Source organism: Panicum virgatum, chromosome 4N, assembly GCF_016808335.1.
Source record: "Panicum virgatum strain AP13 chromosome 4N, P.virgatum_v5, whole genome shotgun sequence".
Classification (NCBI taxonomy): Eukaryota; Viridiplantae; Streptophyta; class Magnoliopsida; order Poales; family Poaceae; genus Panicum; species Panicum virgatum.
In genome coordinates, this window is record NC_053148.1 from 6,241,544 (window position 1) to 6,267,317 (window position 25,774).

General features: G+C 43.2%; 2 protein-coding genes across 3 annotated transcripts; both read left to right on the forward strand.

The window, feature by feature from the left end:
* The first annotated feature begins 1,334 nt into the window (after positions 1 to 1,334).
* LOC120670298 lies at positions 1,335 to 5,451 on the forward strand. The gene is made up of 9 exons (XM_039950385.1): positions 1,335 to 1,553; positions 2,202 to 2,252; positions 2,500 to 2,521; positions 2,634 to 2,748; positions 2,843 to 2,875; positions 3,343 to 3,468; positions 4,527 to 4,633; positions 4,743 to 4,814; positions 4,909 to 5,451. Exons 1-9 carry the CDS (start codon positions 1,365 to 1,367, stop codon positions 5,283 to 5,285), a joined length of 1,092 nt encoding a protein of 363 aa, XP_039806319.1. The 5' UTR covers positions 1,335 to 1,364; the 3' UTR covers positions 5,286 to 5,451.
* An 825-nt stretch (positions 5,452 to 6,276) lies between these two features.
* On the forward strand, positions 6,277 to 12,538 carry LOC120669994 (protein DA1-related 1-like). Of its 2 annotated transcripts, none has more exons than XM_039949939.1 (12): positions 6,277 to 6,718; positions 7,043 to 7,197; positions 7,758 to 7,848; positions 8,655 to 8,892; positions 9,732 to 9,852; positions 9,918 to 10,001; positions 10,339 to 10,458; positions 10,585 to 10,797; positions 10,885 to 10,947; positions 11,053 to 11,168; positions 11,501 to 11,559; positions 11,946 to 12,538. In XM_039949939.1, the coding sequence occupies exons 2-12, from the start codon at positions 7,078 to 7,080 to the stop codon at positions 12,263 to 12,265; spliced, it is 1,545 nt and encodes a 514-aa protein (XP_039805873.1). In that variant the 5' UTR covers positions 6,277 to 6,718; positions 7,043 to 7,077; the 3' UTR covers positions 12,266 to 12,538. The 2 variants fall into 2 exon arrangements, with proteins under 2 accessions (XP_039805873.1, XP_039805874.1); XM_039949940.1 differs by having other exon boundaries at positions 6,279 to 6,446; positions 11,946 to 12,528.
* The last annotated feature ends 13,236 nt before the right edge of the window (positions 12,539 to 25,774 follow it).

A 25,774-nucleotide genomic window follows, 5' to 3' on the forward strand; every position in this document is an offset into this window, starting at 1 on the left:
ACATTTAAAAAGTTTCCAAACTAGTTTGTAAACATTTCAAAGTGTGAAGTGAAAAATGTTTGAGAGCAACTCACAATGTTCTAGATAATTGCCAGAAATGTCCAGAAAAAAGTTTTGAACTTTTTAAAATGTTCTCGAATAATTTGTTTGAAAACATTTAAGAATGATTCCTTTAGAATTTTTCAAAATGTTCCTGAACATTCAAAAAAGTTGTAAACATTTCAAAGTGTGAAGTGAAAAATATTTGAGAACAACTCACAATGTTCTGGATAATTGCTAGAAATGTTTAGAATTTTTTTTGAACTTTTTAAAATGTTCCTGAAGTATTTATTTGAAAATATTTCATAATGTTCCATTAGAACTTTTTAAAATGTTCTTGAACATTCAAAAAGTTTCAGAACAAGTTTGTAAACATTTTAAAGTGTGAAGTGAATTATTCAAATTCAATTTGCATAAGAATCACTGCAACACTTTACAACTCAGACACTTACGATGCACGGACACTCACCCCTATAAACGCACGTACGCAAATCCTACCTCTATGAGCATCTTCGAAGACTGAGCGGCAAATCCTTGAGAATGATAAAGTCACCACAGGCGTCTTGCTGTCAATGGGACGTCACCTTCCATTGAAAGCACAACACCATTAAATTCTAGAATACACAGAAAATCGAACTCAGAACCTAAGGTGCTACCGAGCCTCTTGTAATCCTCACGCTACAGGCGCTTACACTCATCATCAGTATTCAATGCATATAAGTTGATGCCGTTCTCATTTCAGAATAAAAACTTAACGAGAAACTTAAACATATGCACTGAATGTTGGTAGGAGTATACTTGTTGAGGAAGAAAAGAAAAGCATGGATATATAACTTGCTTATTGCTTTGCTGTGGCCGCAAAGCAAAGCACTCGAAGAAATCGAGAGGCAGCGACAACAGGGAAATAATGGATGGAAGAAATGAACGGAGAGTGAGAGACAGCGACAGCTCGTAACTACTTCAGTAATTGAGACGTTGAAAAGTAGATACACCTAATCGCTATTAATACGGCCCATATGATAAATGGCCTCAGAAATTAAAAAAGATGAATACGCGTCGCAGGAAGCGCTTTCTGCGACAGGATTGAGTGCAGTAGCTCGCCCGATGTATAGATTCCCCCCGCGCCACCGCATCCGTCCAGTGGCCAGTGGGTAGGGTAGCGTACCCCGCGCGCATCCCCGGCCGATAGGCGCCGGACGCCAAGCTACTAGGTAGTACCAAAGTATGCGGCGCCGCCCCTCTTCTAGTCGCTGGAGTTTGGGAGAAAAAATAGCAGTAGTTGGAAAAATCCCTTTCAATAAACATTCTAAAATAAAATTGAAAAAATGGTCGTGCCGTCTTGCTCCCCTTCATCTTCGTGGTCGTCGTCCGGAGCAGCCGTAGCCGCACGCGCCTCCGCGAAACCCCCTCCTCCCCGCTCCACCTCACCGCCGTCCAGGCCCACCTGCAGGGCCATGGACTCTGCCGCTGGCGCCGCCCGCCGCCGCGTCCGCATCGCTGTCGTCGGCGACGTGGTATCCTCTCTCTCTCTCTCTCTCTGAACATCACTCGCTTCCTTGATGGAGGGGACGCCAGCCATGCGTGCGGGTGCTGCATTTTGCGATTCCATGCTAGGTTACAGGGTCAGGGTTTTCTGGCAAGGAGTTTAGGGAGGATTCGGGAACTGGGGCAAGGAGGCTAGAGAGGATTTGTGAACTGTGGTTTCTGTAAATCGATACTTCATTGCTGCGGTTTGACCTGGTGACTGGATGATGCGTTCGTAGCGTTGGGTGATGGGTGCAGGACTCGGGAAGGCATTTGATTTCCAGAATCGCAGTTTTAGAATGCTAGAAAGAGGGGGATGGTACATCTGGGCCAATGGGGCAAACAATTATTTGAGTTGTGTTTTCCCCAAACTTGAGCATAGCCAAACACACAGTCTCAGGTGGTATCTATTGATTCCATGTTCTGTTGATCAAACACTGTGGAAAGCTGTTAATCACTTGGATTCCTGTTATGGATATGATTTAGGATTGAATGGCTTACTTTTTTGGCACAGTTATATCACCAATTATATTAGTAACAAAATAACTCATGTAAGTAGCATTTATACTTCTGGGTTAAAAAAATCATGTGATTGTATCTCTAACCTGTGTGCTGCGCTAATTGCTTTTATGTTGCAGCACAATGACTGGGCCCTTGAGGAAGATTCAAAAGCTCTACAATTTCTTCAGGTACTTCATATTTTGCTTTCTGCCAAACTACTCTATTGGATAATTTCGTTGTGCTGTATACATTTCAAATGTAGCTTCTCTGTAGTTCTAGTGTGTGCTGCTGTTTACAATGTGCATTGTATTGGGCTCCATATGCTTGCCATACACTTGCAATAGATCCTCACAGCAATATTAGAATTTGACAGAAAATATTTGTACAAAAATCACTCTATGTAATATTTTGTTTTTCTCTCTCTGTGAAATGCAGCCGGATTTGGTACTTTTTACAGGTATGCCCTTTTCCATATTTTCTGTACTTCATGTTTTACTCATCAGTTACTTTAATAGCAATTTGATTCTTTTTGCTTGCCATCTTCTTTTTCCTCCCCTCCATCTATGCAGGTGACTATGGTAATGAGAATGTTGAACTTGTTGAAAGCATTGCAGGCCTTCAGTTACCAAAGGCAGCGATTCTTGGCAATCACGATTGCTGGCACACATATCAATTCTCAGATAAGTAAGAATCGTACTTTTGTCTAGCAAGGAGAAAGTACAAAAATAATTCCATTAAGATTTCTTTTTATGTCATCGTGTACTTGGTTTGCACTCAGGAAGGTAGATCGTGTTCGGCTTCAGCTTGCAAGGTTAGATATTCCTTCTTTACGCAATAAGTTCTTGTGTTTATTTCAATATGTGCTATTGCAGCAGTATGGCACTGAAGGAAATTTTTTGGTGAAGTAAATGAGTCTTGCAGATTGTATAATTGCTGGCTTGCTGCTATGCTTTCAGATGTCTCACATTTTACAATTTCAGCTTTGTTGCTTAATAATTTCATGATTTATTTTCTCCTTCCTCTTTAGATGAACAAAATTGGCATAATATTGAACCCAATAATCGGTTAGTCACTGCACTAGGCTTCTAGGACAGGTCAAAAGCTGATTCTTGATCTAACTAGTTGATGGTACTCAAACAGGTTATAACCATGTAGAAGTAGAATAATTCTAGGTGTCAGTTTTATTCACTCTTCAGTCTTCGCTATGCTATTGTACTCTGTAAGTTGGAAATGATCAATAGTACTAATATTTTCTTTCCACTTTCTTGTTACTATCAGCCTTGGTGAGCAGCATGTTGGGTACAAATGCTTGGATTTTCCAACAATAAAGCTGAGCGTTGTTGGTGGGCGACCATTTTCCTGCGGAGGTGATAGGCTATTTAGACCAAAGCTTCTATCAAAACGGTTGGTAAGAGTTATATAACTAATACATAAATATGTTTGCAACTTTTTTGTTTGGTACTTGATATTTCTTTGTCATTTTCTTGGATTTAGTTTGAGAGATTTTTTTTAAATATTCTGGGAAACATGGACTGTTGGAGCTACTTCCTCACCAACTGCATTTCATGAATGCAATGCAATTACACCCATTTCTATGTGCCGGCTGCATGTCCCAGCACATGTAGATCTCTTGCACACATTTGTCGATAGAATTGGCTAAATGAATACTAGTAGCTGAACTGTTGGAGCAAAATTAGAGTGGCTAACAACCAAGAATGAGAAACTTAACTGTTTCTTGTATTATTTTGAAAATTCCTATCCAAGTTCCAGATCTAGATTCCTGATGGTTGCTGGGGACTGTCTGGAAACCAAAAGAAATCCTGGATCAGGATTTCACAGGAAACAGGAATTTGCCCCTTGATTTAATATTTGGATAGGTGAACTTCCTAGTTATGTCACTACTTGGCTGGTTTTTTATCATGTGCTTTTGCTAGGCAGTAAAATTATGACTTGAATGACCTTGGGTGGGAGGAAGCTGGGTAGAATGGTGATGCCTGTTCAATTGATTTCGCTCTTGTCCATCACTCTTCTATACATTGGTCTTTTGAAGGCATATCTTATACTTAGAAGGATGGCTACCGATGACTACATGTGCACAGTAATTCGTCATCCACTTGATTTTGGTTGTGGAGGTAGCTTATTTTGTTCTTATTCATAAAACACTAACTATGATTAACACAACCCAACCCCCAATAGGAAGTTTGCAGCTCTCGATAAATTGACTAGTATTGGTGGTGGTGCAATCAGTACAGGTAGCTCTTTGGAAAATTTATGTCTATGCCTGATTTAATTGCCACTGCCTTTTTGCATAATTACTCTTCAGAAAATATAGCCTCACTTCATAAATGAATGTAACACGCTGTTCTTGCTCCTCATTCCTTTAGGAAGTTTAGCTCTTGTCAATGCATGTACTTATCCGTTGTCACTATTGAACACCTATTGTTGTCAAAATCACCATGTAGGTATGGTGTCAATGACATGGCTGGAAGTGCAAAGAAGATATACGACGCTGCTGCTGGTGCACCAGAGGGGCATTCTGTTGTACTGCTTGCACATAATGGGCCAACAGGTCGCTGAACATTCGATTGAACAAACTTCATAGATAGTTCATGAAACACATGATCAAAATGTTCAAGTCTTAAAATACTCATGGAAAATTATCTTTACGCACTTTGCAGGTCTAGGTTCAAGAATGGATGATATCTGTGGGCGGGATTGGGTACCCAGTGCTGGTGACCATGGCGATCCAGGTCTGATATTCATTATTATACTTCCCTTCGAGCTACCCTTACCTCAGCTTCAAATAGTTGCTTCATATGGCATGCTTGAACAAAACCTCTGCAGATCTCGAGCGAGCCATCACCGATCTGCAAAGGGAAACCGGAGTTTCCATTCCGCTTGTCGTGTTTGGGCACATGCACAAGAGCCTAGCCTACGGGAGAGGCCTGAGGAAGATGATTGCCTTTGGAGCGAACCACACCATATACCTGAATGGAGCGGTTGTGCCCAGGGTGAGATACGCACAAGCGACTCCCAGCTTCAAGCAAAATCAGCCGGAAGGATCGGTGTCGGCAGCTCCAACCTCACGGGCCTTCACCATCGCCAATCTCTCAGAAGGGCGCGTCGAGAAGATCTCCGAGGTCTGGGTGCTGGTGAGCGGCGCCAAGGCTGAGCTCGAGGAGGAGATCGTCTTGTATAAGCATCCGCAAGAGCATATGTGAGATGTTACCCGACGAATATGCAACCGTTGTGAATACTTACTGTAAATGTGCAGGGGGCGAAGCTGAAGTCGTTTAATGACTAATGAGTGTTACAAACTGCCTTGTACCACTACCAATTGAAAGCAGCACTTAATCACTTGTATCATATAAGCCTGTTACCGTGTAACGTGCTTGTTTTCGTTCGTCTATTTCTGGGATTAACAGACTTACCGGAAGAGAGAAACCTTCTGAAGAGAAACATGTTCCTCCATTCAAAGGAGAAGAATTCAAGAGCGCGTGAGCGAGACAAATCTGAGACCAACCGTTCCAAGCCTTTTTGCCTAGCAAAATTGCCAGGAGCCCAAAGACGTGAGGAGAATTCCACCCAACGACTTTCTTGCTGCGGGGATCCCCTGCTGCCGTTTTCGACGACTCGTCGCGTGGCTCGCGTGTCTGCGGTGTGCTCATCTCCCCTTCCTCGGTTTCGTAGCCCCGCAGCCCCAACCCAGGGTTTACAAACCGGTCCGGTTCCGGTTCGGGCCGGTACCAAACCGGCCCAAATTCAAATTCAAATTTAAAAAATAAAAAAATTCTAAAAAATACTTCAAGGTGCGACGAATCTAATGGTGTCAAATTTTCTCAAAATTTCGTTCGTTTAACATACTTTTCGGGCATTTAAAGTTAAACCAAAAAAGAAAAAGAAAAAATGAGACGGCCCATTAAGGCCCACTTGTTAAACGGTCAAACCGGCCGGTAAACCGGTCAAAACGGCAGGTATACCGTTCCAAACCGGTTACACATACTATTTTAAATTTGGATTTGAATTCAAACCGGTCAAACCGGTCTAACCGGCCGGTATACCGATACGAACCAGTTGAACTGAATTTTTTTAACTCAAATTTGAATACGACCGGCACCGACCGGTTTCTGGCCAAACCGAACCGGTATACCGGTACCGGACCCGGCGGTTTGGCCGGTAAATGAAACCCTGCCCCACCCCGGCAACCCGCTCGCTTCTCTACTCGGCACGGGCACCTGACGCGGCGCGGCTGCCCCCCGAACCCGGGCTGTTCTGCCGTCCGATCGGCCCGCCCGCGCCGACCACCGCGTCGGCCGCCGCGCGCCTCCTCTCCTCGCCGAGATCACCTGCCCGAAAAAAAAGAGGGGGGCCATTTCGTCTTGGTAGGATCGCAACCTGCCCGCTCGTACTCGCTCGCCCCCCAGCCGCCTTCCTCCCCCTTCCTCCGTTGTCTCCCCGGTTTCCCCGATTCCTTCGCCGGCTCGTTTTTTTTCCTGGCAATTCGCTGCGCGGGCAATCGCAGCCGGCTCCTGGGGGCAGCAGCTACAGGCCAGGCTTCTCTTCGAGGACAGGCCTCGCCCGCCGCCTCCCGGCCCCTCTCCGCGGGCGCCGTGGAGCGGAGATCCATCCGGACGTGGATCGGTCTCGCCTCCTGGTAAGCAGCCCCCGCGTGCTTGGATGGATTCCGGAGCCTAGACACTAGTGATTGGAACAACCAAGCCAAATCCTTCCTTTCGCTCGGTTCAGGCCAGTTGCGGATTTGCCTGTTGCGTGGTTCCGTACTAATCTAATCCAGCCATCCATGTTTCGACTAGGTTCTCTGTTTGGAGGATTAGTAATCTGTTGACACTTAAACAATCGAACTTGACACCCACGGTGATGGTGCAGTTTGTTTTCCAATAAGAATTGGGGGTTCAATTTCACCTCACTTTAATCTCATCGTTGGTTTCGCGTGTCCTGACTTGCCTTGTAATTGCAGATAACAGCTATTGTTCCACTGCCACTTTGAGCAATATGGGTTGGCTGACGAAGTTTTTTAGAGGTTCAACCCACAATATCTCGGAAGGTCAGTATCACAGCAGGCCTGCAGAAGAGACAGCATGGAATGAACCCTCGAGCTCTCCTGTTGTTACTGTAAGAACCGTATGCAATACATTTACCACCTTTACTACTTTATGTAAGAACCCCCCCTTTATGCCCTCTGTACTTCCTAATCTAGTTCAGGATAAAAGGAGGTCATTCTATTTATCTAGTGTAGGCATAGGAGATGCATTTGGCATTAGCCCCAAAAGAGCTTGTCCTGTTCCTGTTATCATTGAGAAACGCTCCTATTATATACAATGCATAGAGTTCTGTACCTCAGTTACTTGAAAAGACAGCATTTTTTGTGTCTTGTCAATCAAAATTTTCCTTTTATAGATACTGATCCAGGGTAATGTATTGAGACTTCTAACATAAAAGCAGCAGTTCCCTTATTATTATTTGTGGTTGTGGCTACATTGATGGTTCAATCATTGTGTCCATATACATCGGCCAATTTTTGTGCAACTACAACCTTCTATTGTGGTTTCAGATGGCACCAATCACTTCCAAAAATAAATTTATCTAGCTTATATACCTTTGTCATAAGCTTCTTAGAAAGAAAGTATGATTTTATTGATATGTCAATGATCAAATTTTCACATGCAATGTAGGACTTCCTTTCAGATTTTAACAATGAGGATATTGACCGTGCTATAGCGCTCTCTCTATCAGAAGAAGAAAAAAGAAAGGCAAAGGCAATAGGTTAGTATGCTTTCTATTCCTCCTGCTCCTCAAGTGTTCATTGTCCAAAAGAAGGTTGCTAATTTATGTTAATTTATGCTCCTCTGTTGGCTGTCCCTTTATTGTTGCTAATTTATGCTGTGACACTCGTCCAGGAGCTTACTATTTTAGAGAAGTGCCTATGATTTATGTTTACCTATGCCATGAAATTTGTCAAGGTACTTGGTGTTTTAGGGAAGTCCGGAAGTGCCTTCTCTCATATTAACTGTTATTGTTTTTTTAGGACAACATGAAGCTAGTCCACTGCATATGATAATATTACTCTCAGGGGGAATATTTGTTTTAAGATAGTTAATTTCTTCCTGTTCATTTTTTTGTGACCTGGTCTATTGTTGATGATGAAACTCGTTTTTCTTTTCCATTAAGTGAAATTATCTGTTCTAGATTTCTGTGGAATTATTATGTAAACGAAAATATCAGAGCACAAAAAGATCCATCCAATTGAAACAAGGAATCATCATGTAGTTAATTGTTTTTCTTGGCAACCTTCCTCCGCATCTATGTGTTTACTTTTGACGATGGGTTCAAGAATGTTTTCTCCAATTTCTGTGGTTAGATATAACAACTGATTTGCTGAATATTTCTATGGATTGCATCCCTGAACTGAGCATTACATAGAAGTGTATGTCATATTTGCATTCAAAGCTTTCTTTGAGCTATTGTAACTCAATGTACTCTATGTCTCTGGTGCTGTTACAAAATTTCTGATGAATTCATGAAGTTATTGTGTGTGTCGCTTTCTGGTTTAATTTATTTTTCCCTTCTAGACAAGGATATGCATTTGGAGGAAGATGAGCTACTTGCAAGAGCTATCCAGGAAAGTTTGAATGTTGAATCACCACCTCGCAGAAATGGCAGTGCCAATGGAGGCAATACATATCATCTGCCTCGTGAACCTGGCATCACCAATGGTGGCAATACATATCAACCACCTCGCGAAAATGGCACTGCCAATGGTGGCAATGCATATCAACCATTACCATTTATGTTCTCATCTGGATTCAGGTTCATTTCAACTTGATTACTTTACTATGTTGAGGTTTGTGTGGATATGCTTATTTGAACTGATGTTTATGAAATAGCAAGTAAGCATATAAATGAACTGGTACTGTAGTTCACCAGAAAGGAAGTACAATAAATGAATTTATGAACCATGTTGGCTGCATATTTTTTTCTAAAAAGATAGTGCATCTTATTTGTTCTATCAGGATCACTGGCACGTTGTCTTCTCCTGCGGGTTCGAGAAAAAACTGGCACGTTGTGTTTGATAATTCATTCCCTTAATACCACACTTTGTTTATGGCTCTGCAAAAAATACCAATCGCAATGAAATGCAGTTATTTTGTGTCAAGAAGAAGATAGGCATAAAAATTGAAGCTAAATAGGAATGAAAACTGGAACGTGGGGTATTATAGTGCACCCGCACTTCCCACCAATCTTATAGTGCATGTGGCTTGTAGTTGTGGATATCTTGTATATAAGGTTGAAGCACATTATATCCCGAAGGATGTGCTTTTCTTAAACAGAAGTGCCTTGAATATGTGAATTTCCCAAGTGCTCTAAAGAATAAGGAATTGTGGAGATGTAAATTTTCCAATGATGCCAAGGAACAAGAAATTGTGCATGATCTGCCGCTTCGGTTGTAACAAGGAAGATGCTGTAATGTGCTAAATATTTTCGTTTGTAACAAGGAAGTTGCTGTAATGAGCTAACTATTTTCAATTGTAACAAGGAAGATGCTTTAATGCTCTATAACATACTAGGTTGATAGGCATGGAAGATATCATTCTGTCCCTTCTTTTTCTCTTACCTAATTTCTAATGTGAAAGTGTAATTTTCTGCAGGGCATGCGCAGGATGTCACCGAGAGATTGGTCACGGTCGTTTTCTCAGTTGCATGGGTGCTGTTTGGCATCCAGAATGTTTTCGTTGCCATGCCTGCAGTCAACCGATATATGACTATGAGGTAACTTCTTTATTAACCTTTTGAGCAACTGCTTTAATATACTCACCTTAAAACACTATTTGCAGTTCTCCATGTCGGGGAATCATCCGTACCATAAAACTTGCTACAAAGAGCAGTTTCACCCCAAATGTGATGTCTGCAAACAATTTGTAAGAATTACCTCATTACTTTGATCTTATCTTTTTATGTTTGAAGTTTGTTTTCGTTGTACATTTTACATCTGTCTTTGTGTTAAGGAATAGTGCATGAGATCTGCCTCCAAAGTCCTGGAGAACATACTTTCTCTACATTCTCAATGATTGCCATATTTGACTATGTGATTGGTTTCCTCATATTTCTTGTTGCAACTATGGAATGAAGCTTGTAATTAGTTGCACATTTTAGTTAGCTGATTGTTTATGTTCTTAGTATAAAGTTGTTTTGTGTTGACAGGTGACTTCTATTTTTTGGTTTTCATATGCACTATCTTACAGTTCCTTCTTTCAGATTCCTACAAATATGAATGGCCTTATTGAATATAGGGCACATCCTTTCTGGCTACAAAAATACTGCCCTTCACATGAAGTGGATGGTACTCCAAGGTGCTGTAGTTGTGAAAGAATGGAGGTATGTTGAGTTACAATGTTCTGCTTTTGTTATTTATAAGTGTTGTGGCCATACTTCATGGTTAGATAAGGCACTTTGTGTGAAATTTGGATCAGTTCATTCCAACATGGTTCATTTACTTATCAGCCAAGGGAATCAAAATATGTATTGCTGGATGATGGTCGTAAGCTCTGCCTGGAGTGCCTTGATTCTGCAGTAATGGATACAAGCGAGTGTCAACCTCTGTATCTTGAAATCCAGGAATTTTATGAAGGTCTGAATATGAAAGTGGAACAGCAGGTTCCTCTGCTTCTGGTAGAGAGACAGGCTTTAAATGAAGCCATGGAAGGAGAGAAGGCTGTATGTTTACCATGCTCAAAATCCAAATTTCCTTTTCTTGCCCTTTGTACTGTTAGGTGTAACTATTTTGTTCTCTGTGGATACTAGGGTCACCATCATCTTCCAGAAACAAGAGGACTGTGCTTATCTGAAGAACAGACTGTTAGCACGGTGAGAGTTGTTCCAAATACCAATAGGATTATTTTTTCCTCATTTAAGTCATGTTCTACTCTACTTCTGTTGTTCTGCTGGGTTCTGAATGGGAATATTTTTCAGATACTGAGGAGACCAAGAATGGCTGGAAACAAAATCATGGAAATGATAACAGAGCCATATAGGCTGACAAGGCGATGTGAAGTGACTGCAATTCTCATTCTGTATGGTCTTCCAAGGTGAAACATCAACCTTTTGTTTCGTAATGTCACAATCAGCAGCACCTGAACAAAATAATAATAGTATCAGACGACTATGTCAGAAAAGTAGTTTGCTTTCAGTTTCTTCAGAATATTGTTCCTTCTATGAGCCAAAAATAGTTGCATAGAATTGGGGTTCTGGACTGTAATGACTGCAGAATTCATGAGGAAAACAGTTTGCCAGTGTCCGTCACAGTATCTTCTCCTGTGTTATATGAAAGATACTTTGTTGTTCAGTTTGGTTCCACATTGCTGATTTTGTGAATGGTCACTTTATTTGTATTGATTTTTACGATATTTTGTTCTTGCAGGTTGTTGACGGGTTCCATTTTAGCTCATGAGATGATGCATGCATGGTTGCGACTTAGAGGTGAGACCTAGTTTTTGTGTTCTTTCCCAGAACAAAAGCAATGAGACCTACTATGATTTGACACATAGCAACTGAACTATCCTTTTAGTTCTAGGCAGGTAAGCACATTATGTTGTTTCCAAGACTTAAAAAGTTTGTATCAGCCAACGCTGGCGAACTCAGTGGTTCTGCCATGTCAATTTGTTGGTGCTCAAGTTAGATGTCAAAGATCAGAAATGACTAGAAGCAACAATGGTCAAAGCTAATTTCTCTGAAAAAAAAGTTGCATTCACGTGGCAGTTTTTGCACCCAGTTGCCATAATCATTTATTTGCCTCCATATCCTATTATCCTGTCTTCTTGGAACTGTTACATAGACATTTCGTGCTAATGAACATGACATTACAGGATACCGGACATTGAGTCCAGACGTAGAAGAGGGCATCTGCCAAGTCCTTGCTCACATGTGGATAGAGTCAGAGATTATGGCAGGATCAGGCAGCAGTGCTGCATCATCGTCCTCAGGTTCTTCAACGTCCAGATCATCGAAGAAGGGGGGACGGTCTCAGTTTGAGCGGAAGCTTGGGGATTTTTTCAAGCATCAGATTGAGACGGACACATCCATGGCCTACGGAGAGGGTTTCAGAGCCGGGAACCGGGCCGTCATGCAGTACGGCCTGAAGCGCACCCTCGAGCATATCCGGCTGACAGGGACCTTCCCATTTTGAAACGGCATGGATGGATTCACATTTTGGCGAGAAGCTTACATCACATACATGATTGTCATTTGGAGTTCCTTTACAGCCAAAGAAATCAACTGTACAAACATTCTTTCCGGAATCCAGATACATCTTGGAAGGGCTAACTGAAGCATTGGATGAGTCGTGATGGCCAGCCTGACCAATCATTTTGTATTGTATTGTAACCAAACTGTGGAACGAAAACAATGGTATATCTGTTACATGGTGTGAATTTCAATAAGAAAAAAATAGTTCCGAACATATCCTGAACTCGAATTTCTGGTCGGGAGCTGAGCTCTTCGAAAAAAGCAAAAACGTGGCCTTCTTGTCCCACCGAATCCTTCACGTTTGAGGATCCAAACAGCAGGCAGTGCATCCGATGCAAACAGGCCTCTGCCCCGTGCGGCCGTGCCGATTCGGCAGAACAGTAGAAAATCCCAGCAATCCCGCCGGACAGCCCGGTGCACCGTGCCAACAGTGCGTGCAGTGCAGCACGCGGCTTCTGGTTCGCCTCTTGTGCGCATCTACCCGGGATGCTGAGTCTATGGTTGACCGCAGACTCAGCAACTTACAGTCGACTGAGCACGCCATCCCTGTCTACCCCTTCCGCATTCCTCCCTCCTCTTCTCATTTCCTTCCCTTTTTTCCTCTCGCTGAGCACACCATCCCGCAGCCTCCCCCTCCCCCCGTTCCCCCTTCCTCTCCCCACCCTTTCTTCCTCGATAGATCTAGCGGATCCTGACCAGCGACTTCTTTTTTCCGGCCTCTCACCGCAAGGTCTGCCTCCGCCGACGACGCAAGTCACCAGCAGCTCGGCAGCTCCTCCGAATCTCCGCCATCGCCATGGAGGGGGAGGAGGGCCCGTCGCGGAGATGGAGGCGCTCGTCCGCCGCCTGAGGCTCCACCGTCCCGCCCCATCCCCGTACGAGCCCTCCGAGGCGGTGGCCCCCGCTCCCGGCGCCGGCGCCGGCGAGTTGTTCCGGCCACGGAGGACCGCCGTGCTGGTCTGCCTCTTCCGGGGCGCCGCCGGTGAGCTCCGCGTCATACTCACCAAGCGCTCCTCCCTCTCGATGGATCTAGATGGAAGCTCCGCTCCAGGGGCACGCGGCGCGGCGGCGGGGGAGCTGCAGCCCCAGGGCGAGCGGTGCGGCGGCGGCGCTGGGGAGCTCCGCCCCCAGGGCGACCGGCGCAGCGGGACGGCGACGGCGGTGGCGGCGAGGAGCGGAGGCGGCACAGCAAGCCAGTGGTGGGGAGGAGGCGCCGCCGCCCGCCGCCGGGTTTTTTTTTCTTTTATTTTTTATAATCCGAATAAAAAAATTTCTACCTTCAAATTTTTTTATGTAATTTTTTCAATTGATTTTTGCACAAATTTTTTCTCGTTATTTTTTTTCCTATTTCTTCATAATTTTTTCCATCTCTCTCAATTCTTTTTCTTGAATTTTTTTGTCTATCTAAAATTTTTCTTGAAATTTTTCTCCCCCCCTAAAATTCCCCTTGAAATTTTTTCTATCTCTCCGGAAATGTTATCTGAATTTTTTTTCTTAACCTTTTTTATATCACAAAACGACAAAAAACTTACTAAAAAAAGGAAAAAAAACGGTCGGGAGATCGACCGTCTTCCTACGGTCGACCGTAAACTAGCGAGACCCGCATCTACCATCCCCAATTGGTACATGCCCATTGCCGCGGCCGAATCGGTAGTGGCAAGTGCTCCGCCGCTACTGCGCTACAGTGCCTCTACGTGCCAAGATCTCAGGGCAGGGTACCTGGCCGGTAGGATCTAGTGGCGTGGGTGTGGTGGCCTCATCAGCTTCCACGATCAGTACAGGTAGTACAGCGACGCGAGCGAGCGAGAGCCGGGCCGGGATGTGTCCTGCAGTGATGAAGCTGCGACGGACGGGGATAGATTCATGGCATGTACAGCGCCAGCTCGTACTTGTACACCGAGAGAGACCTTCAAGATCGATCCGAATCTGCCGGCCGGGGGGCAGGCGATCCGATGCCACAAAGCCCCGCTCCAGCGGCTTCGATTCCCGTGTTTTTCTAGCCGGGAATTGAGCTGCCGCGTTGGAACCCGGGAGGTGCAGCGCGGCGTGGCGCTGCCGGCGAACTCCCCGCCGCGGCAGGGAGCGCGCCTCGACCGCGCGCGTCGTCGCCGGCCGGCATCGCATCGCATCTACTAGTAGGAATGAATTCCCTCCTCGACGGGAGGAGCCGGAGAGCCCGGGCCGGGACATGCGTTGCAGGCGTCGCGTAGCGCTAGGCCAGGCAGGCCGCCGCAGCGTGGCAGCGTCTCAGGCTCTGCTTCCCCTCGGCAGCCTGGGCAGGGATGGGGATGGGATGGCGCGGGCGGCCAGGCCGCGCAGCAGCCGGCCAGTGGCCACGGCATCCGACCGGCCCGGCCGGCGAGCTGGGGGGGGGGGCGCGCACCAGGGTTTAACTTTTCGGTGGTAAACCGGCGAAAAACCGGTGAATTTACCGTTTTCGGTAGGTACCGGAAAGTGGTATACCGGTGTTTTTCGGTATTTTTCGTTTCGAATTTTAAAATTTCAAAAAAAATTATAAATAACCGTCAAAAAAATCGGCAAAAATTATGATAAAAAACTAGGGATTTTTATTAGCTTATAGCACTTGAAATCATTCAAATCTAAGTTGATTTGGTAGGTCAAAATGATGAATTTTCTATGAGGAGTGAAAATTTGGTAGGTCAAAATGATGAATTTGCTATGAGGAGTCAAAATCTAAGTTGATTTGGTAGGTCAAAATTTGCTTAAGTCTCACCATCTATGAGGAGTGAAGAACGCAGGTACTTAAGCAACCGAAAAGTTTTTATATCTATATTTTGTTTTTTCTAGTTATTCCATTCATTTCATACAAAATCTTCGTATGCAGAGACTATGCATTTGCTACATGGATTATGGATGGATAATACTTTCGATTACTGTGGAAGCAATGTGTTGTATTAATTGGACTACAGACTTAATTGTAATAATTTTAATAGACTTTTGTACTTTGGACTAAGTACGTGTGCACTTTGGACATGAATTATGTGTTTCGTTTTCGTATTTCTCATTGTGTGCTGGAGTTTCTTATATGTTGTACATTATAATCTATAAATATAGACATAATTAGGGCAAACTCCCCAAAATTTTCAATTTCTTTTCATAAATACATAATTTTCCCATCATTTTCCAACTGTTTCCATCATTTTTCGGTGAAAAGCACCGAAAAACCGGCGAGATGCACCGAAAAACTGGCCGGTATACCGAAATTTCGAAATTTTGAATTTGAGATCACTTCCCATCATTTTCCAACCGTTTCCATCATTTTTCGATGAAAAGCACCGAAAAACCGGCCGGTATACCGAAATTTCGAAATTTTGAATTTGAGATCACTTCCCATCATTTTCCAACCGTTTCCATCATTTTTCGATGAAAAGCACCGAAAAACCGGCGAGATGCACCGAAAAACCAGCCGGTATACCGAAATTTCGAAATTTTGAATTTGAGAGCACTTACCGGTCGGTTTTACCGGTAAATCGCGAAAAACCGGCCGGTTTACCGTTTCCGGTAAGCACCGAAAAATTCCTGTAAAACGAAAACGTGAATCCTGGCGCGCGCGTCAGTACGGGGGGCGCCAAATTCGGCGGGATCCGGAGTTATTGCGGGCGTTACTGTGGGAAGGAAGGCGACGGGTGAGGAGCCGAGCCGGCAGCATTCATGCCGGGCAAAATGCGAAGTAAATGAACTCGAGATCCTCTCGTTTTGACCCGCTGCCGGCGGTCCATCTACACTCTATACTCTACTTCTACTACCACGAGCGTCGCCTCCCCGGCCGGCCGTTCGACCCGGCGCTGCGAGTTTCCAGCGAGGAGAGACCGCGAGAGGCAGCGTGAGAGGGAGGCCCCGCCGGGAGAGGGGAGCGACCGGGGCGCACGCAGATCGTATGGTCCCTGGCGGGCGTGCTCCGCGCGCGGCGCAGCTCGCCGGCCGGCACTGCCACGAGTGAATGCACGGGTCTTGGATTGGATCGAGGAAAATACTGCGTCCGGGAGATGATCGGCCTTGATTCTTGGGCGCCAGGCTCTGATCGACGTTAGTACAGGTGTTCAGCAACGTACCCCGGATGGATTGGCAGCGGGTGGTTTGTTTTTCTGAAGATGGTTCACATTCCCTATTTAAAGTTCTGAAGGAATTCGTGGGGCTGTTTGTACGTGAAGTGCTGCGTCAGTAGCGTAGTACGCCGTTTCAAAAGCTTTGATTTGGTGCTGCTTGTGAGCTATTAAAAGACAGATCGACCCACTAGTGCCGTGTAAGGGTACTGAATCGAATTCGTCGTCACATGGGGTGGATTTATTTGTACCTTTCAAACGCTACACTACCGCTCAAACCAATGCATGCTTTCCTCGCTGGTTCATGTAGTCTTCGGCTCTACGGTGCCACGCTTCACCACCATCAATGGCACCGGCAGGAATCACCAATGTGAACCGCTAGCGTGCACCTCTCCGATCATCGCCAACCCTCATCCATTCTGTTTGGTTCCATCTTGGAACAAGTATTACAGCATGCTGAGGTGGAGGAGAGAAGAGATGATAGAGAGGATAAACGGGCTTTAACACTTTGTAGAACCAAAAATTTTTGTAAAAGAGATAAATTGATCATATATTAACAAAAAACTAACTACTATACGAGTGGACTAAGAGGTCCACTTCAACGATTAGATGGATCCCGTTGGCAGTACCGAGACACCCCCCATCTGTAGCCTTGCTCAACTCAGGAAGTGAACCACCAACTCCTGGAATTATACACTCTAACCCATTTAGGCCTCCTCCAAAGGTAGAAGCCAGTTCTAGTTCTAAGCTAGTACATGTAAGCAGCAAAAAAAATTCATACAACAACTTTATCTTTTATTAGCACATGTGGGACCCAGCTGCATTAATTATTTACTCATCTCCTTTCTCAGGTTTGGAGGAGCTCCGTCTTGGTAGCTGCGTGAGTTCACCTCATTACTACAGAACAGGTCTTTCTTCCAGGCCATTTATCCCGGCTGACTTTGGGCCCGGGACAAAAGGTGGTTTTTGTCCCGGGTCCAACGGCTAGCCGGGCCAGCGGGGGGAAGGGGGGAGGGGACAGAGGCCTTTTGTCCCGGTTGGAGGCACCAACCGGGACCAAAGACACCCCTTTTGTCCCGGTTGGTGGCTCCAACCGGGACAAAAGGCCCCTGGCCCCCTTATCCCCTTCCCTCTCCTCCACCCGAGCCATTCAGCTCACTTGTTCTTGTTCTTGCTGTTCTTGGCTCGGGAGAGGGGAGAGAGTTCTGGCTCATTTCTTCACCACATTTGTGAAGATTTTTGATTCCCCTGTCCATCCATCGGCTCTAAAGGTTTGAAGCTTATTTTTCTCTTCTTCCATTGCTTGTGTAGCTCATTTCATGTTTTAGAAATAGAGAAAACATGTAGCTCATTTCTTGGACATTTAGATTGCATATGTAGATGTGATTTTCTTTTAGATTTAGATGAGTATGTGGATAGTAGAAATTTTTAAAATGAGTGTAGACACTTCATGTGATTTACTTGTATATATGACCATATTGTGGATAGTTGATTTTTGTATTTATGAATGAATTAAAGAAATGAGTATATTAGAATTTTTTGTATTATGAATGGATTATTTTGACACTCTAGTGATGTATTCATTCATGCTCACACTGAAACCATCTAGAAGCTTAAAAAATCTTTATTTCGATGTTATGTTACATTTAGTTTAATTTAGGTTTGATATATTTTATTTATTCGATACGTGTAAAGAATTCAAATCGATTTCTTTAAAATGCAGATGGACCGACAATGGATGTACAATGCTGACCGACGTTTGAACGAATTCATTGAAGGCCTGCATTATTTTTTGTCTGTGGCTGAGCCAAATAAGCAGAATGGTTTTATGTGCTGCCCGTATGTTCATTGCAACAATAACAAGGATTACTCATCTTCAAGAATTCTACACAGCCACATTTTCGCAAATGGTTTCATGGAGAAGTATGTTTGTTGGACGAAGCACGGAGAACAGGGGGTTACCATGGAAGACAATGAAGAAGAAGATTTTGACGACCACTTTCCCGGGAATGCTGGATTCGGTGCATTCGATGACGATATTCCCATGGAAGAGCCCGAAGTAGATGTAGCAGAAAATGATCCCAGCGACGATCTGGGGCAGGCATTGCACAATGTGCAGGCAGATTGTGAGAGTGAAACGGAGAGATTGAAGTTCCAGAAGATGTTAGAGGACCACCGTAAGTTGTTGTACCCAGATTGTGAAAATGGATTGAAAAAACTTGGCACCACTTTGGAGTTGCTGCAATGGAAATCGACAAATGGTGTATCCGACAAGGGATTTGGTGAATTACTCAAACTTGTTAAAAAAAATACTTCCTAAGGACAACGAATTGCCTACCACAATGTACGAAGCCAAACAACTTATTTGCCTTCTAGGATTGAAAGTGCAAAAGATACATGCATGCCCCAATGACTGCATCCTCTACTGAGGCGAGTACGAGAATTTGGATGCATGTCCCGTATGCAGTGCATTGTGTTACAAGATTATAAAAGATGATCCTGGAGATGTCGAGGGGGAGCCTCCCCGGAAGAGAGTTCCTGCGAAGGTCATGTGGTATTCGCCTATAATACCACGTTTGAAGTATCTATTTAGAAATAAAGATAATACTAAATTGATGCGATGGCACAAAGAGGAACACAAGAAAGACTCGATGTTGAGACACCCTGCTGATGGATCGTAGTGGAGAAAAATAGATAGAACGTACCCTTAATTTGATTTGGATGCGAGAAACATAAGATTCGATTTGAGTACGGATGGCATGAATCCTTTTGGTGAGATGAGCAGTGGTCATAGCACTTAGCCTGTGACTCTTTGTATGTACAATCTTCCACCATGGCTCTGCATGAAACAGAAGTTCATCATGATGCCAGTGCTTATCCTGGGCCCAAAGCAGCCCGGAAATGACATTGATGTGTACCTAAGACCATTAGTCGAAGAACTCTTATTGCTCTGGGGCGATGAAGGTGTACGGATGTGGGATGAATACAAACAGGAAAACTTCAACCTACGAGCATTGCTGTTCGTAACGATCAATGACTGGCCTGCTCTTAGTAACTTGTCAAGACATTCGAACAAGTGATACAAAGCATGCACACACTATTTAGATGATACCGATAATATATGGTTGACTCACTGTAAGAAGGTTGTATACATGGGTCATCGTCGGTTTCTTCCCATCAGGTATGCGGTACGAAAGAAGGGCAAACATTTCAAAGGCCAAGCGGTCCACTGAACAAAACCGATGCACCGTAATGGTAAAGACGTCTTCAACATGGTAAAAGATCTAGAAGTTATTTTTGGAAAGGGACATGGTAACCAACCTGTTCCGAACGAAAACGGAATGACACCCATGTGGAAGAAGAAATCTATATTTTGGGAGCTACCATATTGTGAAGTCTTAGATGTTCGTCATGTAATTGATGTGATGCACCTCACGAAGAATCTTTGCGTCAACATGATAGCATTCTTGGGAGTTTACGAAAAGACAAAAGATACAGTAGAAGCACGTCAAGAATTGCAACGTATGGAAGAACGAGATGCCTTACATCCACAACAGCGAGATAATGGACGAGAATACTTAAGTCCTGCCAGCTATACTCTTAGCAAGGAAGAGAAGGAAACCATGTTTGACTGTTTGAGCAGTATAAAGGTTCCATCTGGATACTCATCCAATATAAAAGAAATCTTAAATTTGGCAGAGAAGAAATTTACAAATCTCAAGTCCGATGGCTGCCATGTGCTAATAACCGAACTTTGTCCGGTTGTGCTGCGGGGGATTCTGCCTGATAACGTCCGGTTAACCATTGTGAAGCTATGTGCCTTCCTCAACGCAGTTTCTCAGAAGGTAATTGACCCGGAGAATTTGATAAAGCTGCAAAATGATGTGGTGCAATGCCTTGTTGGCTTTGAGCTGATATTTCCACCATCTTTCTTCAACATCATGACACATCTTCTAGTGCACCTTGTGAAAGAGATTGATATCCTCGGACCAGTATTTCTACACAATATGTTCCTATTCGAAAGGTTCATGGGGGTACTCAAGAAATGTGTTTGTAATCGAGCTCGTCTAGAAGGAAGCATCGCCAGTGCCTACGGAACTGAGGAGGTCATTGACTTTTATGTTGACTTTATTGATAACCTTAAACCGATTGGAGTCCCTGAATCGCGATATGAGAGGAGACTAACTGGAAAGGGTACATTAGGAAATAAATCTTATATCTGCACAGATGATTTCTCATTCAAGAAAGCGCATTATACGATTCTTCAACAATCATCCTTGGTTGACCCGTATATCGAGGAACACATGAAAATTCTGCTCTCCGAATTCCCAGAAAAGTCTGAGGCATGGATTACACATGAGCACATGAACACTTTCTGCAGCTGGTTGCGGAAGCATCTAATGCATAATATGGATATAAGTGAACAACTGTTCTTTTTGGCTAGGGGACCATCTTGGAATATCTTAACATACTAAGAGTACGAGATAAATGGAAACATATTTTATACGATAGCCCAAGATAAAAAGAGTACCAACCAAAATAGCCGTGTTCGTATGGATGCCACGGACAATAATGGAAAAAAGGACACATATTATGGCTACATCGAAGAGATATGGGAGCTGGATTACGGTCCCAATTTCAAGGTGCCTCTATGTCGTTGCCAATGGGTTAAACTATCTGGAGGAGGGGTAACAAAAGATGAGTATGAGATGACAATAGTTGATCTCAACAATCTTGGGTATAGAGACGAGCCATTTGTCCTAGCTCAGAATGTCGCTCAAGTTTTCTACATTAAAGACATGTCTAGCAAGCCAAAGAAAGGGATAAACAAGCAAAAGGATCATGAGCCTAAGAGACGCATAGTTCTATCAGGAAAGAAAAACATCGTTGGAGTGGAGGACAAGACAGACTTATCAGAAGAATATAATAACTTTGTTGCCATTCCACCTTTCGAAGTAAATGCTGATTCATGCATCTTGCTAGCCAATGATGATGCTTCATACTTGCGCCGTGATCATAATCAAGGGACATTTGTTAAGAGAAAGTCTGTTACCGCTAATCTTTTATGTACTTGAATCAGTTTCTATTATTATATACAAAAATAATGACAATTCGAATACTTTTATTATATATGTACTGTACTATTATCCTTTATGTGTTATATATATATATATTAATTTTTTATAATTTTCACTTAATTATCAGACTCAAGTATAATTTTCATACAATAATATGGATTACTCAACTAATTTTATTTATTTCATGAAATTACATTCACATTAACACACTATACTCTCTCACTAACACACACAATCTCACTAGCACACACACTATCTCTCAAACTCACACACTACTCATTAATATCATGAAATTGCTTAATTTTATGTAAAATTCACTTTTTAAATGTTAAAATCGTGATAGAATCCACTTTCTGTCGAAAAGCAACAGTTTGAAAAAATTTGTTCACCAAATATATTTTTGCATGGTCAAAATAACAAATATAATTTCAAAAATGTTAGATATTTCGTTGACCCAATCACTTGAATGAAAATTAATTATTTTTGTTGCGTGTATCAAGTTTATATAGAGATAAGAAATTTTGTTCCATAATTTTTGGAATCATAATTTTATTAACTGAATTAACAAATGAAAGCCTATTTTAAAAGAGAAGTAAAAAGAAACAAAAAACATAAGATTTGGCGGGAATGGGGGAAAACGGCCCCTTTTGTCCCGGGTGGTAGATCCACCCGGGACTAAAGGTGGGCCGCGGGCTGGGAATTTTCCTGGCCCGCCCAAAAACACCTTTTGTCGCGGGTGGAGCCACCACCTGGGACAAAAGGGCCTTTTGTCCCGAGTCGTGGCTCCACCCGGGACAAAAGCCCCCCCTATATAACTCTCCTTCTTCCTCGCCCCTGTTCCCCCAACACTTCGCGATTTTTTTGATTTCCGCCGGCGCGTCGTCGTCCCGCTGCTCGATCCGACGCCTCCTTCTCGCCATCGTCGTCGTCCCCGAGCGCCGCCGTCCACTGCCGCCAGAGGACGTGCCGCCCCATCGCGCCGTCGTCACCGAGCGCCGTCGTCACCGACTACTGCCCCCGTGCCGGCCTCGACCTCGCCCTCCACCCGCGCGCGCCGCCCGAGCTCGCCGGCCCGGCCCCGACGTCACCTGCCCCCGTGCCGGCCCCCTGCCTCGAGCGACCTCCACCGCCGCCGGCCCCGGCCCCGAGCTCGACGCCCGCCATGCCCCCCCCCCCCCCCGCCCTCAACCGCCGCCGTGCCGCCGCGACCTCAACCGCCGGCGCGCTGCACCCCTCGGCCACCGCTTCAGCTCGCCGACCCGACGCACCACCGCCGACCGGCGCCCAAGGACGTAAGCCCTTTGCTGACGTCAGCACTACTATGTGCTGACGTCAGCTGTTTTTTATTATGTTAGAAATAGTTGGAAATAGATAGGAGTTTGTAGAAAATAGTTAGAAAATAGTTGGAAAAATCGTAGAATCATGAAAAATCATGAAAAATAGTTGGAAAATTTTATTTATTATATATTAAGTAGAATTGATTTATAGATATATTATTAGAATTCAATTATGGAAATATTATTAGAATTCAATTTTGGATATATTATTAGAATTCAATTTTGGATATATTATTAGCGACAAATTATGGATATATTATTAGAGAGAATTTAGAGAGAAATAGAGAAGAAAATATAGAATTAGAGAGAATTTCTATTATGATGTATTCATTATTTAATTATGTCATTCAAAGACTTTAATTTATCATGTATTTATTATTTTTTTATGTCATTCAAAAAGTTCAATTTATCATGTATTTATTCTTTAATTATGTCATTCAAATACTTTAATGTATCATGTATTTATTATTTAATTATGTCATTTATATTACTTCTCGAGCTCGCAAACTCGCGCTAACACACAATCATTTTCGATAGTTTCCGATCGTTACCGATCCCGACCGAATCGTTTCCGATAGTTTCCGATCATTACCGATACCGACCGAATCGTTTCCGATAGTTTTCGATCGTTACCGATACCGACCGAATCAAGAGGACCTCGACATCTCTATGGTCGGCTTGTGGGTTGTGTAAGTATTTACTCTCCTTACGTATTGTTTTGCATGATCTCAACATACTGATCCCTTGATTTATTCGGTATCATGTAGAATGGAGATACAAACTTACAAAAAAAAGGGATACTCTCACCTCGACTTCATCGACCCAATTACTTATAATTGGAGACTTCTACACGACAATTCCGATGAGATATTCCAAAACTTGTTCAAGTACATAAGCGTTCATCACAACAAGCAAATGATATTGTTTCCTTACAACTTTACGTGAGTGATTCCTTCCGTCTAACTCTTTCTATTCTGTAATCGAATTGTTTAAACCTTAACTACCAAGAACTGCCTCCATATAATCTTGCAGTGAACACTGGGTCCTAATTGTCATAATTCCCGAGAAGAGCCTACTCGTGGTTATGGACTCATTGAGGAGAAATCCAGAACAATATGAAGATCTTCTTAACATGATGAAAAAGTAATTCTACCGTCGATGACCTATAATTGTTCTAATCATGCACAGGGTTCGGAAACAAGTCGCTAAAAATCATCCAGGCAAATTGGACAAGAAATTGAAGATCAAGACAGATTTTGCGGTACGCACTTGGATGATTCGTTGCACGTTTCATTAGTTTTATTATATATTCATGTAAATACCTGATAATTTCTTCTCTCTTAAAGTGTATGAGGCAGGAATAAGACACTAATTTATGCGCATACTATGTATGCGAGAACATCTATGGTCTGGTAGGTCCTCCAAGGGCCTGGACAGATTGGGAGGAGGAAGTAAGTAAAAAACTTGTTAATGTTTGAACTCGTATTTTAATTAGTCGAAATTAATTATCCGCTTTTTCCATAGGTCGAGGAGATGCGCGATAAACTCATACTGGAGGAAAAGTTTATGGTGATTCAAGAACAATTGTCCGGATTTATTGTTGAGCAAGTGCTCGATCCAAAAGGCGAATTCTACTATGATGGACAATCTCACATTGACAATCATAGCAAATATGATAATATACGTGTATATATGTAATTAAGAACGAATATACCTATGTAAATATATATGTGTGTGCATGTATTATATTTCTATTTATGAGTATGTATGTATTATATATATAAGCACTCCAATAATATATATGTGTATATATATATATTTATATAATATTGGTCCTAGACATTTTCATATGTAAAGGAATTCACACGTATAGATATGTGTATACATATATATAAGTGAATTAATTTATATATAAAAACTATCTAGGACAAATATTATATAAGTAACTATATATATATGTATATATTAGTGGAGATCATACACACTGAATTCCAATACATAAGTTTAATTGAAATACAAAAGTATAATTGAAATAGAAAAAGAATTGAGAAAAGAAAAACAAAAAAGGGATCTTTTGTCCCGGTTGGTAACACCAACAGGGACAAAAGGGTGCGCCAAAATCGGGACAATAAGGATTTCCCAACCGGAACAAATTAGCGTTTCTGTAGTAGTGACTTTTACTTGGACGCCGTGCTACCAGCTAACGGCGGTTTAGTCGCTAGCGAAACTGTTTCCGATGTTTCTCTCTTCCACCTTGGCAAAATTCTGACTCAGACATCGCCACCCTTTAGATCGAGGAGGCCTTACAGATGTACATACATGTTTGCGCGGTATTTTCACCTGGGCTACGTACGAAATAATGGCACCGTCGTCGCGCGCGCGTCGACCAGAGCTCGCAGCTTTACCCTCACCCACGCGCGTATCTCCCGCACAGGGCGGCCCGGGAGCGTCCGGCGGGTACGAAGATATGGATCGCCCGGCCGTGCCATTCGGTCGAGCACGTACCCAATGTGCAAGCCAGCGCGTGGGTGTTGCGTGCTGGTTGGTACGTGACACTTTTCTACCTGATTTATCATGTTTAACTTCCATACAAAATCTAAGTCATATTAATCCATATTTGACTACAACAAACTTGATCTTTTTTATTCATCTATTTTTATATATTCTTCTAATACATCAATCGGTTATAACTTGCATCTATTGTTTACAAACAACATAAGATTAATTTTGGGTCTAAACTTCGCACCTAGTGCCATCCTACGGGCAACTTTCAGACCGAGCTCAGGCTTTCCACCATTTCTTAGTTGAAAAATAATTAAATTATAATGTTGGGCCATGCTCTCATGAGGCCGAACATCTCAAGCCTGGTTTCCTCCAATCCTAATCCTACAAAGGGGTTAGCGGGGCAAGACCCAATGGGCTCGAGCAGGGCCTAAAATGCTTATATTTACCATTAATATGATAATTTCTT

What these genes read in the sequence shown, in the direction of transcription:
- LOC120670298 (XM_039950385.1), top strand. Translation starts at nt 1,365, where the DNA reads ATGGTCGTGCCGTCTTGCTCCCCTTCATCTTCGTGGTCGTCGTCCGGA. An exon ending in GGATTTGGTACTTTTTACAG is followed by an intron (nt 2,522 to 2,633) that starts GTATGCCCTTTT and finishes CCATCTATGCAG; the next exon opens with GTGACTATGGTAATGAGAAT. An exon ending in CCAAAGCTTCTATCAAAACG is followed by an intron (nt 3,469 to 4,526) that starts GTTGGTAAGAGT and finishes ATCACCATGTAG; the next exon opens with GTATGGTGTCAATGACATGG.
- LOC120669994 (XM_039949939.1), top strand. Translation starts at nt 7,078, where the DNA reads ATGGGTTGGCTGACGAAGTTTTTTAGAGGTTCAACCCACAATATCTCG. An exon ending in ATGTTCTCATCTGGATTCAG is followed by an intron (nt 8,893 to 9,731) that starts GTTCATTTCAAC and finishes AATTTTCTGCAG; the next exon opens with GGCATGCGCAGGATGTCACC. An exon ending in GTAGTTGTGAAAGAATGGAG is followed by an intron (nt 10,459 to 10,584) that starts GTATGTTGAGTT and finishes TTTACTTATCAG; the next exon opens with CCAAGGGAATCAAAATATGT.